The 12,260-nt window shown below is 52.2% G+C and overlaps 6 protein-coding genes across 6 annotated transcripts; 5 read left to right on the top strand and 1 right to left on the bottom strand.

The window, feature by feature from the left end:
- Positions 1-31: 31 nt before the first annotated feature.
- N7539_000988 (uncharacterized protein) lies at positions 32-451 on the top strand (the record flags this gene model as incomplete). Its single annotated transcript, XM_056930592.1, has 1 exon — positions 32-451. The coding sequence occupies one exon, from the start codon at positions 32-34 to the stop codon at positions 449-451; it is 420 nt and encodes a 139-aa protein (XP_056794885.1).
- Positions 452-2,880: 2,429 nt separating this feature from the next.
- Positions 2,881-4,227, top strand: N7539_000987 (NADH:flavin oxidoreductase/NADH oxidase; the record flags this gene model as incomplete). Its single annotated transcript, XM_056930591.1, has 2 exons — positions 2,881-3,048; positions 3,142-4,227. The coding sequence occupies 2 exons, from the start codon at positions 2,881-2,883 to the stop codon at positions 4,225-4,227; spliced, it is 1,254 nt and encodes a 417-aa protein (XP_056794884.1).
- Positions 4,228-5,173: 946 nt separating this feature from the next.
- Positions 5,174-7,096, top strand: N7539_000986 (cytochrome P450; the record flags this gene model as incomplete). Its single annotated transcript, XM_056930590.1, has 3 exons — positions 5,174-5,530; positions 5,591-5,863; positions 5,936-7,096. The coding sequence occupies 3 exons, from the start codon at positions 5,174-5,176 to the stop codon at positions 7,094-7,096; spliced, it is 1,791 nt and encodes a 596-aa protein (XP_056794883.1).
- A 579-nt stretch (positions 7,097-7,675) lies between these two features.
- Positions 7,676-8,739, top strand: N7539_000985 (uncharacterized protein; the record flags this gene model as incomplete). Its single annotated transcript, XM_056930589.1, has 2 exons — positions 7,676-7,748; positions 7,892-8,739. The coding sequence occupies 2 exons, from the start codon at positions 7,676-7,678 to the stop codon at positions 8,737-8,739; spliced, it is 921 nt and encodes a 306-aa protein (XP_056794882.1).
- A 426-nt stretch (positions 8,740-9,165) lies between these two features.
- N7539_000984 (uncharacterized protein) lies at positions 9,166-10,242 on the bottom strand (the record flags this gene model as incomplete). The annotated part of the gene is made up of 1 exon (XM_056930588.1): positions 9,166-10,242. The coding sequence occupies one exon, from the start codon at positions 10,240-10,242 to the stop codon at positions 9,166-9,168; it is 1,077 nt and encodes a 358-aa protein (XP_056794881.1).
- A 927-nt stretch (positions 10,243-11,169) lies between these two features.
- Positions 11,170-11,745, top strand: N7539_000983 (pre-rRNA-processing TSR2 family protein; the record flags this gene model as incomplete). The annotated part of the gene is made up of 1 exon (XM_056930587.1): positions 11,170-11,745. The coding sequence occupies one exon, from the start codon at positions 11,170-11,172 to the stop codon at positions 11,743-11,745; it is 576 nt and encodes a 191-aa protein (XP_056794880.1).
- Positions 11,746-12,260: the final 515 nt, after the last annotated feature.

Here is a 12,260-nt window from a genome sequence, read left to right as displayed (position 1 = left end):
GAAAGACAGTAGTGCAAGCCCCGTGACACACATGTGGCACGGGAAGCGCGCAGAGGTCGAGGAAATTGGCCGATTGCTTCGAGGCTGGGACGTTGAAACTTCGAGATGCAGGGAGGATCTGACACCCCCAAGGACTGGCGTCAGCGCTCACACCAGGCGACAACCAGGCCCCTCTGCAAGGCAACAAGAATGTTGTGGACTAGATGGGAAGGCTGCTGTCTGCCAACAGAAGAAGCGCCAGATCAAGCTGGTCGTGTATGTCAAAGATGTCACACGTCGTGCCAAGCGCTTAAGAGTTGATCGCCGTGTTGGCCCAGCGCCAAGAAAGGGGGTCAATTCGACGCGCCCTGACGATCAAAGTATAGCAAAGGGGGACCAATCAGGCCGACCCGGTGATGCGAGACTGGTGCGCAAGAACTCAAGGGGAGACACGGCCAAGAGTGGCCAGTAAAGAATGGAATGGAACCTTTTGAAAGAGTGACTGGACGTTGGATGCGTGTCAAAAAAGAGAGAGGGGGGGGGGGGGGGGGGGGAAACACAACGGGTGAGATGAAACGTGCACGCACGGGGAGGGTTCGTTAAGTGGAGGCTTTTGGACACGGGAAGGGAACCACTCTGCCCCTGCATCCTCTCCGCTTTCTCCTTCTTTGGTTTTAGGGCTGACTCGGTCGGGCGCTTCCTGAATACAAAGAAGCGGCATTACATCATGTTGCTTTGTTCATTGCTCTGAGGCAGCTGCATAACCTTGTCGAGAATCTTGCAGAAGTGGATCTCGTCAATTGTCCCAAAATCATGAGAATTTGGGCTGTGAGAATACACAGAATATGGCACACCACCAACATCGATGGACGGACTGATGGTGGACCGCCATCCGAAAAAAGGGTTCTCGATAGCATCAAGGGTCCGCCCGGGCCGCCTCAGCGGGTTTTATCACGTGATTGGCTTAGCTACCGAATACGGCTGTGCCTCAGAAGGAAAGTGCCTTACTAAGGTGAGGCTCCGATGCCAATACCGACTGAGTCAGGCAGAGGTACCTAACCTGGAAGTGATGTAGAGGTACTGATCCAAAGGAAGGGAATCGTAATTTAAGGTTCTACTTCTTATACAATCCAAGAACAAACCAGCGATTCTTCAAATGATCTAAACAGCATGTCAGGTATCATCTTTGCCGGTCCAGGCTGCATCATGGGATTGAACATTTGATACGACCTATAAGCCTCGACCATACACTACACTCACAGTATTCACTTCAAGGATCTCAGTGCACTAGCATCACTTGTCCTGTATGACTATGCACTATGCACCGATGGTCCGATACCGTCCCGCAGATCTATTCATAACTTAGGGTCGCATGAGCTAACCGCGTGCTTCCCGTCACGAACCGAGCCATCTGCATGAACCGCAAACGACTTCATCTGCAGATAAGAAACGTAAGGATAGCAGGGAAAATCTATCGGGCCACGTTCACTCGTTGGAAAAGGACAACGCATCACTGCACCAGCTATATACTGCCTCCACTCGTCCAAGGTCGACCTTTTACCACCTCCTCCACCAATAGACAACACAATCACACTGTATCCACGAGACAGTTACTGCTGCTGGCCCAAGTTATCAGACGAAGTACTCTGGTTTCAAAGCCGAGATTTGAATTCAAGGTTAACTGGCCTGTTGGCAGCTCCCTGTCGCAATCTTTCTACACCCCTACAGTCATCTTATCAGTTCCATGCGGCCCGGGGAAGGCCCCCAGATTTGGAGAACTGCGGGCCTCGGAACATTCATCTACTCACTTCCCTTAACAGCCGTGTTGACCATAGTGACCGGGCTGAGGGTCGATAGTTGATGCTTCAAGTCTGAATTCAGAAAAGAGAATTTGATAGCTTCGAGGCACTCCCACAGAAATCAGTTTACAAAAAGGAGGCACAAAATTGGGTCCAGATCTGTGGAGACACTGACAAGTGTAGCTTAGATCTGGATAACCTCGTGTTTCCGGACGATGGGTATTATGCCTGGGTCGAGGTGATCAAAATTCAGCCAGGGTGATTCTTCAGCTTTGTCATGGCCATGTCAGAGGCAGTTGGCTTCCAAGTTCTGTCAAGGGATTCTTTCGATACATGTATTTGCAACTAACTATCGCTCGAGTGAACACAAGAGTCACTGATTGTGTAATCCACTGCCCGTGGGCTGCTCAGGCGACATATCTCCATTTATTCCTGTGTGTATCTTCGGGTCTCTTCGTGGGAGTAAGAATAGAGTAATGACAGTGTCATTATTCCTCATACTTTGTACTTACCCGCACTCGGCAATGATACTACCGGTTCCATCCAGGGCATGGGCGGCTGAACGGAGAAGCTCTCGATTATGCGGTACAGGAGAAATGATTGGGACCACCATTCGCTGGTTAATTCATCTAGAACTCTGTCGAGAACCTCGACGCTCTTCCACCCCAGGTGACGTGGTGGAAGGTGGCAAATCGAAGAAGGGAAAATATCCGACCGGGACGATCCACGGCGCTGGAGTCGGCTCAATTGGGGATTTGGAGATGCTGCATTTATAAGCCGGGTGGGGTGGGGACTTGCATCATCGGCAATATGGCTTGTAGGAATTGCCTCGATGAAAGTGAGTTCACGGCTGATCATGGCCTGCAGTATATAAGTAACAACCATCTTCTCTCCCATTCTCAGAGGCTGTGGTCTCAAAACGACAAACATCCATATTGCATTTCTGCCCTCGTCTGAACATAATAGCCGGCTCGTCGCGGACTGGAATCACACTAGTCTACTCACTCAATTCGTGTCTGCACTGCCTTTCCACTCTCTCAGAGCGTTCATCCACCACATCCTCTACCATTGAACCCTGAGCGCTCGCCAGGCATCATCCAGTATGACCCAGGACATTGAGAACAAAGCCGCTCAAGGCATCTCCTACTTTACTCCCGCGCAGGTACCACCCGCGGGCTCCGCCGCGATTCCTCAGTCCGACGGATCACAACCTCCCAAGCTCTTCCAGCCCCTCAAACTTCGAGGCTTGACATTCCAGAACCGCATCGGAGTAAGTCCTTTTTGCGCTCTCGCATGCTCCATCAATTGCATCGCAAGAGACACTTAAAACATGTCACTGACCAGTTGATCCACACCTCAACAGCTGTCCCCCCTCTGCCAATACAGTGCCGACGATGGACACATGACCGACTGGCACATGGCCCATCTGGGTGGCATTGCCCAGCGAGGACCTGGGTTTACCATGGTCGAAGCCACAGCCGTCCAGCCCGAGGGTCGCATCACCCCCCACGACCTCGGTCTCTGGAAAGACTCCCAGATCGAGCCGCTTCGCCGGGTGGTCGAGTTTGTGCACAGTCAGAGTCAGATCATCGGCATCCAGCTGGCTCACGCCGGCCGCAAAGCGAGCACGGTTGCGCCATGGCTCAGCATGGCGGCAACCGCGACAGAAAAAGTGGGCGGATGGCCTAGCAACGTCAAGGGACCATCCAACACGCCCTTTATGGACAGCTTCCCCACCCCCAAGGCCATGACCACTGCCGACATTGAGCAATTCAAGAAGGACTGGGTGGCGTCCGTCAAGCGCGCCATCAAGGCCGGCGTGGACTTTGTGGAGATTCACAATGCCCACGGCTACTTGCTGATGAGCTTCCTGTCGCCCGCGACCAATGACCGCACCGATGAGTACGGCGGCAGCTTCGAGAATCGCATCCGTTTGTCTCTCGAGATTGCCAAGCTGACCCGCGAGAATGTCCCCAAGGACATGCCCGTTTTCCTTCGCGTGTCTGCGACAGACTGGTTGGAGGAGGATCTGCCTGACCAGCCTAGCTGGCGGGTTGAAGACACCGTCCGGTTCGCAAAGGCCCTCGCCGAGAGTGGCAACGTTGACTTCCTGGACATCAGCAGTGGCGGCAATCACCAGAAGCAGCACATTCACGCCAAGCCTGCCTTCCAGGCACCATTTGCGGCCGAGGTCAAGAAAGCCGTTGGCGACCAGCTCAAGGTCGGCTCAGTTGGCATGATCACCGACGCCCATCTGGCCAACAAGTTGTTGGACGAGGAGAACCTGGACTTTGTCTTGGTCGGTCGCGGTTTCCAGAAAAACCCCGGCTTGGTCTGGGCATGGGCCGATGAACTGAATGTGGAGATTTCCATGGCGAACCAAATTCGCTGGGGCTTTGGTTCCCGCGGCGGTGGTCCGTTCTTGAAGAAGCGACAGGAGAAGATGTAAAGGGCCTGGAATCTTACTACAGCGCTAGTAGATTTGAAATCTCAGTGTCAACATAATCATGAACATGATCATGATAGAAATGCGAAATGTTAGAATATTGATTCAAATGTCGTGGTCGTGGTGTCGATTCCAGATGATAAGCTCAACGCAGTCATGTGCTTGAACATCTTCACACTACTTAGATCGAGTCCTTCATTTGGGACACACCGAGGTTGCGACTCGCCGTGTAAACAGACACTTAGTGAGACGGCACCCCCCTGACGCTTACTGATATTGGATGATGACCTGAGCCGGCTGCTCTCAACTTTAATATCCCGGAGGCGACTGACAAGTTATTCCCCCCAGACAGCTCAACTTTGAAACAGATGCGCCATCCGGTTTGCATCTGACGCGGTTCTACCTAGAATCGGCTAAGGTAGGACCAGTCCGGTTTTCTGTACTTGGCCTCGCTAATATGGAAAAGGCTGGTAGCCACCTGCAGCTTGGGACCTTGCCTAAACAGGAAAGAACCTCGAAGACCGCCCGGGGCTGACTACGATCGCCTACCTGCCACCTTCTGCCAAGTTACCACCAGGTGCAAAACTGGATATTGAAAGACTTTGACGCAAGAGTGTTGCGGATCGATCGGCAAGATGCCTCTTGACCAGAGGTGGGATGCAAATAAACGTGAATGTCGAAGAAATTCCAGCAGCCATGGCGTAGAAAAGTTTTGGCCACTAGTTCACAATGTGCCGTGAGTCCAGAAGCCGAATGTACCACATGCAGTCGCGCACAAAGCCAGGTTCTCAAGCAGCGCACCCGAGTGGTTAAATCCTTCCCATGCATGGGTCAGGTACAAAGTCACTCTATCCGAGGTCGCTGCTGCAGTGCACCTGGTCCAGTGCCACCAGGCATAAGCTGACACGCCGAGCATCCGATCTGAGATCCGCCCAGCCCGTGCGGGACCATGGCCCCCCCTCGCGTCGGCCAGTCGGTGGATACCATCGCCGACCTTCTTAGTGCCAACTGCCAACTAACTATACGTATCAACTTGCAAGTCCAACGTCCACAGGTACAAGATCGGGTGGACCAGCGGACACTGTTGATAGCGTCAGAGATGGGGTTCATAAACGACAATCTCGGAATACTCTACCTTGGGGTGGCCACGGCCATCTATCTACGGCCGGAGTTGGCCGTTATTGGGGGGTCTCGAGCAGCAACGACGCTTCTGGGACTCCTCGCCGTGATCACTTGGAAGATTGTCTATGCTCTAGCACTGTATCCGAGCTTCTTTACGCCATTGAAGCATATTCCTACTCCTGGAGTGAGTCTCTCTCTCTCTCTCTCGGTAGAGCTTGAAACACGTGCTGATGAACATCCACAGAACCGAAGCCTACTATGTGGCAATGCGGAAACATACTATCCAAAGACCCCTTGGCCGGCATTGAAAGACTGGGCTGAGAACTTGTCCAACGAGGGCCTGATTCGGTACTACTTGGTGGGCAATCTCGAGCGAGTCTTTCTGACGAGCCCCAAAGCCCTCAGCGAGCTGCTGGTGACCAAGAACTACGACTTTGAGAAGCCGTTGCTGGTGAGGCAGACTCTGAGTCGAGTTGTCGGTAATGGGATATTGCTCGCTGAGGGAGAGGTGCACAAGGTATGATCCTCGATCGCTGCCTGCACATTTTGCTTGATGAGCGAGAGCGCACTGACTCAAGTCTTGCTTCAGATTCAACGCAAAAACTTGATGCCGGCTTTTGCGTACCGTCACATCAAAGACCTCTATCCTGTGTTCTGGAGTAAAGGTGCCGAGATGGTCAATTTGATTCAGGAGGACCTGGAGCGCAGGAAATCGGCAGGTGAAGAGGATATCCAAATCAATGTCCGTAACTGGGCCAGTCGCGCGACGCTTGATATCATCGGCGTCGCCGGGATGGATCACGACTTTGACTCTCTGCGGGATCCTACGAACAGACTTAGTCGATCTTACCAGCAGATCTTCACGTCCCCCGGTCTTGGTGCAAAGGCCATGTTCGTCATTGGGGCTCTTATGGGAAGTGTTCGTCTTCTCCACATGCTACCTACAGGGCGCAACAAACGCATTGGCGAGGGGGGCAAAGTCATCCGTGACGTGGCCCGACAGATGATCAGGATGAAGAGGGAAAAGATGAAGAACTCGACTGCGTCAACAGGCATCGATATTATATCTGTTGCAATGCAAAGCGGTGTTATGGACGAAGAAAATCTCGTTGATCAGTTGATGACCTTCCTCGGCGCCGGGCACGAAACCACCGCTTCGGCGATGCAATGGGCCGTCTATGCACTCTGCAAGAACCCCGAAGTCCAGACCAAGCTTCGGGAAGAGATTCGCGCTCATCTTCCACCTCTCTCGAAAGACTCCCCTAACACCATCGATGCATCCATTATCGACGACCTCCCCTACCTCCACGCGGTCTGCAACGAAGTTCTCCGCTTCCATCCCTCCGTCCCCGGCACAATTCGCACGGCTGTGAGAGACACATCGCTCGCGGGAACCCCCATTCCCAAGGGCACCGTGTTGACTATCGCTCCTGAGGTTATCAATCACCTCGAGGAGTTCTGGGGACCCGACGCACACAAGTTCAACCCGGAGCGATTCATGGGCCCCGGCAAAGCCAACACGGGCGGCGCCACCAGCAACTATGCCTTTCTGACTTTTCTGCACGGCCCGCGCAGCTGTATCGGCCAGGGCTTCGCCAAGGCCGAGCTGGCCTGTCTACTGGCCGTCACTGTTGGACGATTCCACATCGAACTGAGATATCCCGATCGCAAGCTTGAACTTCGTGAGGGGGCTACTGTGGCCCCTGAGGATGGCGTGCCGGCCATCTTTACCCCGATCGAGGGCTGGTAGAAGGGGAAACGCTATTTATTTGACAGGTTTTGGTCAAGAGAAGTGGGTGGTGTATATACGTGACTTTTTTGGATTTGGAATGTTCATGGTCGCATTCGGCATGACACTTATGGCAACCATGTGAATCTTAGCTACTGAGCAACTGGAGACCGTAGTTCACGTGGTCCGATGGATACTCCCTGGGATTGAAGAGTCTTGGGTGGCAGATCTAGCAATCGGGCTGCCTGCCGGATTGCACTAGGGATTTTAACTTTCGAAGGACTTCTTATGTAGGTCAGGCGGAGCCGGTAAGTTCTCTGCACCGATCTTGCGACAGAGCAAAAACCGGCTTTCCGCCCTCATCTCATCCAGCCCCGGGTAGATGATCGCGCCGGGATCCGCTGAACTTTCATCTTAAAGGCGGCCATATCTCCAGACTTGGACTCCAACAACCACTGTACTCTTAACCTCCTGACCTTGCAGATACACATATTGATCTTGGATATACGATCAGGTCTGTTTCGTAACGTCAAGGCAAAACCTCCTCAACTCATTCCATGACCAATGTTCACAAACTGAGCCCCATTCACCACTGTAAAAATGTCCACTACTAAGTTCGACCCGGCAAAAGACATTCCCGACTTGACGGGCAAGTCGTTCTTCATCACCGGTGGTAAGTGCTAGAGAACCCCTGCCTGCATGGGGGCTTATAACCTGCACCACCAGGCCCAACCTTAGCAGGTTGGAAGATCACCCTGACAGCAAATCCGTCAAACTATGGCGATCAAACGAACTGACCCGCCACCATTCAACCAGGCACCAATGGCTTGGGCGCTCACTCCGCCGTCCATTTAGCCAACCACAACGCATCCCACATCTACATCAGCGGCCGAAATGCCCAGAATGCCGAGAAGATCATCGCGCAGATTCGTGACAGCGGCTCCAGGACCGAAGTCACATTCGTCGAATGTGACCTGTCCTCGCTGTCCTCCATCAAGCAGGCCATGGACGCATTCGTCGCCACGGCACCACGACTAGACGTGCTGATGTGCAATGCTGGAATCATGGCGAAACCGCTAGGTCTCACGAAGGACGGCTACGAGCTTCAATTCGGCACGAATCATCTCGGCCATGCCTTGCTGATCAAGAAGCTCTTGCCGCTTCTTGAGAAGACCAGCGCTACGGGCGGCGATGCGCGGATCATCCTTCTTTCATCCCAGGGCATGTTTCTTCATCCCAAAGATGGGATAGATTTCGATGGCTTGAGGACTGTCCAGGACTTTGGAATCGGCGGACCATGGCGGCGCTATGGTCAGAGTAAATTGGCCAATATGCTCTACGCGCGTCAATTATCCGTTCACTATCCGGAGATTGTTTCGGTATCGATCCATCCGGGTGTCGTGGCGACGGATCTGCTGAGTTCTGGCAAATTGTGGAAACGAGTTTCCGGCTACTCGACGAGTCTTGGACTTACGCTGGCGCCGGAAGAAGGTGCTTTCAACCAAGTGTGGGCGGCTACGGTGGAGAGGGAAAAGATTCAGAGCGGATCTTATTACGAGCCTGTTGGGGTAGTGAGTGATAAGAAGTTGGACAAGACGGGTCAAGATGATGAGCTGGCGAAGAAGCTCTGGGACTGGACCGAGGATGCGTTGAAGGAGTACTAAATGGCGTGAGATATAGTCGTGGCTGGTGTCCAAGTACCGATCTTCACCTTGCTTTCTGGGTGTTACATTCGTACTCTCGTTGTGCTTTTTTCACGGGTGAAAATGCAGCCAAAAAAGGTATAACTGAAGATTCTGACTGTTCAGGACAAGCAAGTGTTTCGTCCGGTACGGCAGATGAAATCCCAAGGGCGTTTTACACATCCATTCATCGCGGTAAACATTCGGTATGCACTCATCTCGACTGGAGTGGGTGCGTCGTAGCTATCAAGACTCAAAAGCTGTAAGAGCACCGCCAAAGCAGCAACGAGTCCCAGCAAAGACGTCAAACTCCGAGCGTATCAACATCCTCGCACACAATCCGTGGCGAGGCAGTCAAAGGGATCCCAAAGAATTGTAATAACACCGTCAGTGACTTGATCATGTCTTTTAAACGCACGCTAGGTAATAACGAGATCCGTCTTGGTAGGGACTATGCTTCCTGAGGGACGCCCAAGTCTCGCGTGCTTGGGTCGGGCTGATTTCAGAGGTCATCGACTGGCTTGACCATCGATAAGCGTCAAAATGCAGTGTTTGGTCACGGGCATGTTCACGGCACCGATATTGGATGAAACCCTTGATGTGGCCGTCACCCAGGAAATACAACCCGTTCGATACGCCTGCTCGATCATCTGAATCAACCAGCTGCCGTTCACTCTCCATTGTCTCTTGAGACAGAGCACTTCCGCGCCAAAACGCTCGCACTGGGTACTGATCGTTTACCACATAAGGACGTTGCACTTTTATCATTCCCCTCGCAACTCCGAGGTCAAAATTGAGCCAAAGTGTGTTTCCGTCGAGTGTCGCCACAAGGTTGAGGAAGTCATTAGAGCAACCCCAGAGGTCTTGGACAAACCGGCAAGTCACGTCGTATCGTCCATTAAGCAGACCAATCCTGCCAGTAGGACCTCGTGTTGGCATCGGGAGTTCGGTGTTCTGTGACGTCGATGGAGTGGGATCTTGTTCCGAATATGGTGGTGGTGCATCTTCGTCAAGTTGTCGGGAATAACCAGCTTGCTGCCGGACTAGACCACCTGAAGTCGTCTTTGTCTGGGCACCAATTGATGATCGTGGCCGTGCTGTTTCTCTCTTGTCCACAGTCGTCTTGGTTGGCGCCGTCTTCGCCTTGTTCTTGTTCGGAACCGTGCCCTTCAGGTGCAATTTGCCGGGCGGTGCCCAGGCATCACTAACTGCTGGGCTAGAGTTTGTGGACTTTCTGGCTGTCTGTTTTGGTCTGGAAGAAGTAGCAGTAGAAGTATTGGAGTCGATGACTGGCGATGCCTTCTTTTTGGTCGCTGATTGCTTCGGGGCAGCCTTTGCTTTCTTCGCAGCAGGCTCGGCGGACTGGGCAGGCTGAATCTCAAAGGTCCCAGAATTCGACACATGGACGTTGAAGTTGACATTGACGGTGGCCGAGCTTGACATGATGTCTGCCTTGCGCTTGGCAGCAGCTGTCTCCTTTTTCATCTTGTGTCTTTTGTTGCCCTGTTCTCGTGCAAACTCTGTTCCAGTCAATGCAGGTCCTCGGTAGATCAGGAATCAAGTAAGGGAGCTGGGACACAATGAGACTTAGGAAGTCCGATAGTCCAAAAACGACGAATGGATTTGTTGTTGAGAGACACGGGATACGAAGCACAGAAGGGTGCCTTAGGTATGCGAAGAAGAAAAGGTCAAAGTCATCATGCTCGCCTGTTGTACTAAGTAAAAAACTGGCCTGGTGGTCATGACCACCTTGTACAAGCTCTGCGAGGGAGACCTGGACATGTCTCGTGGTCATCATGACACCACAGCACTAGTACCAGCATATTAATTCCGGCTTTAGACAACTCATCGCGTTACTTGGATGAAAGACACAGATATCTGGACGTGTAAAGCAGACGTAATGGATAAACATTCGGACCATGAATCCTAATCTGGTATAAGCGCAGCTCTGTTCCTTCAAGCTTGCGAGAGGCAAGCAAAATTTGCTGTTCTGAGACCGATTTTGATACCAGACGTGTGGATGCTCGAAGGTCTCTCTAATGTTGACTTTGATAGTCACAGCTCGCTGCAGGTTTAAACGTGGGTACAAGCCCCAAGCCCCCCTTCTTGGCATCATGAACACTAATTTAATCACAGATCACAGATCACATGACATGGGTCCCACTATCTTATCGCGATCAAATTTTTTAGGGTCAACGACGATAAGGATTGTTGATACGAAGGCGCCTTCTTAGATTTCTTGTGTTTATCCTTGGGTTTGAGATGCACAAGGACTAATTCTTTCCACGGCCCCCTTCCATACTCTACCAAAACCGGCTTGGTTGTCCTTCGACCTTTTTCATCCCGTAACATCCCACATTCCCTGCAGAAATCGCAATTGCGGGATCCCTCAATCTCAACCTTCATCCCACCATGGACGCACAATTCGCGACCGCGGCTCCCGCCACCGACGCCAGCTCTTTCCTCGACCTGGCAATCACACTCGTCTTGAACAGTTGGCCAGCCCTGACGTTGGCCGTTCAATCGAATTGGGGTGGCCCGACCTCCGCCGACAAGCGGGACTGGCTTTGCGGTGCGATCTCAGATATGCTGAAGGAGCGACCTGAAACCGATGCAGAGGACCTTGAGGACGTCCTGATTCAAGTGATGAACGACGAGTTCGAGGTCCTGGTGGATGACGAGAGTGCCGGTGACGTTGCACTCGAGATCATGGAATACAGAGCTCAAACGGCCCGTGGAGACTTCAGCGCTATCCAAGGACTCTGGGAGAAATGGCAGCGAAAGAGCTCGCAGAAGGCAGCGGCAACGAACATGTTCAAGCAGGTTGAGACGAGAGATGAGGACCAGGAAACTGATGATGATGAGGACGAATCCGATGCTGAGGACGTGGAGATGGGAGATGCGCCCAATCTGGTGCGCGCGCCACGTGAAAAGGCCGAGCCCGAGATTGACGAGGATGGCTTTACCATGGTGAAGAAGAAGCGGTAAATGGCGAGCAATTGCCCAACCTCTTGAGAGATCGTCACCAGCGGCCTGAAAACCCATCTATATTCTTTGTCTTTCAGATACCCACTTTTGGATGTGTTATCCATCATCGATCTGTTCATCTACATCAGATTGAGATCACATGTAAATCATGCTCATCAGACTTATGCACACGACATCCACCACAAGCTACCTAGCTCATACAGATCGAGTAAAAGGCGCATGATCTGCGGGTCTAGGCCAGATACGCAAACTAGTCAACCAACGAAGAGCAAGAAAAATATCACGGTATCGTGATGGAGCGTCTTCCGCTGATTTTATGTCATTGCTGTGAAAATCAATATACACCCGCGGCCAAGAGCAATTCGCTTAACGCGAAAGCTTCACCAAGAGCTTCCTTGACATTGTTTCGAGCATTGGAAAGGGGACGCCAGTCGAGACGGCGGGGAAAACAGGTCAATTCTATATTATGTCATCGTTCTGTATTCGTGGAGATCAAATATGCAAGTTTCATTAAA

This window comes from Penicillium diatomitis (genome assembly GCF_028827545.1).
Source record: "Penicillium diatomitis strain IBT 30728 chromosome Unknown utg000001l_segment0_segment0, whole genome shotgun sequence".
In the NCBI taxonomy this organism is placed as follows: Eukaryota; Fungi; Ascomycota; class Eurotiomycetes; order Eurotiales; family Aspergillaceae; genus Penicillium; species Penicillium diatomitis.
This window is presented reverse-complemented; position numbering and strand designations above follow the sequence as displayed.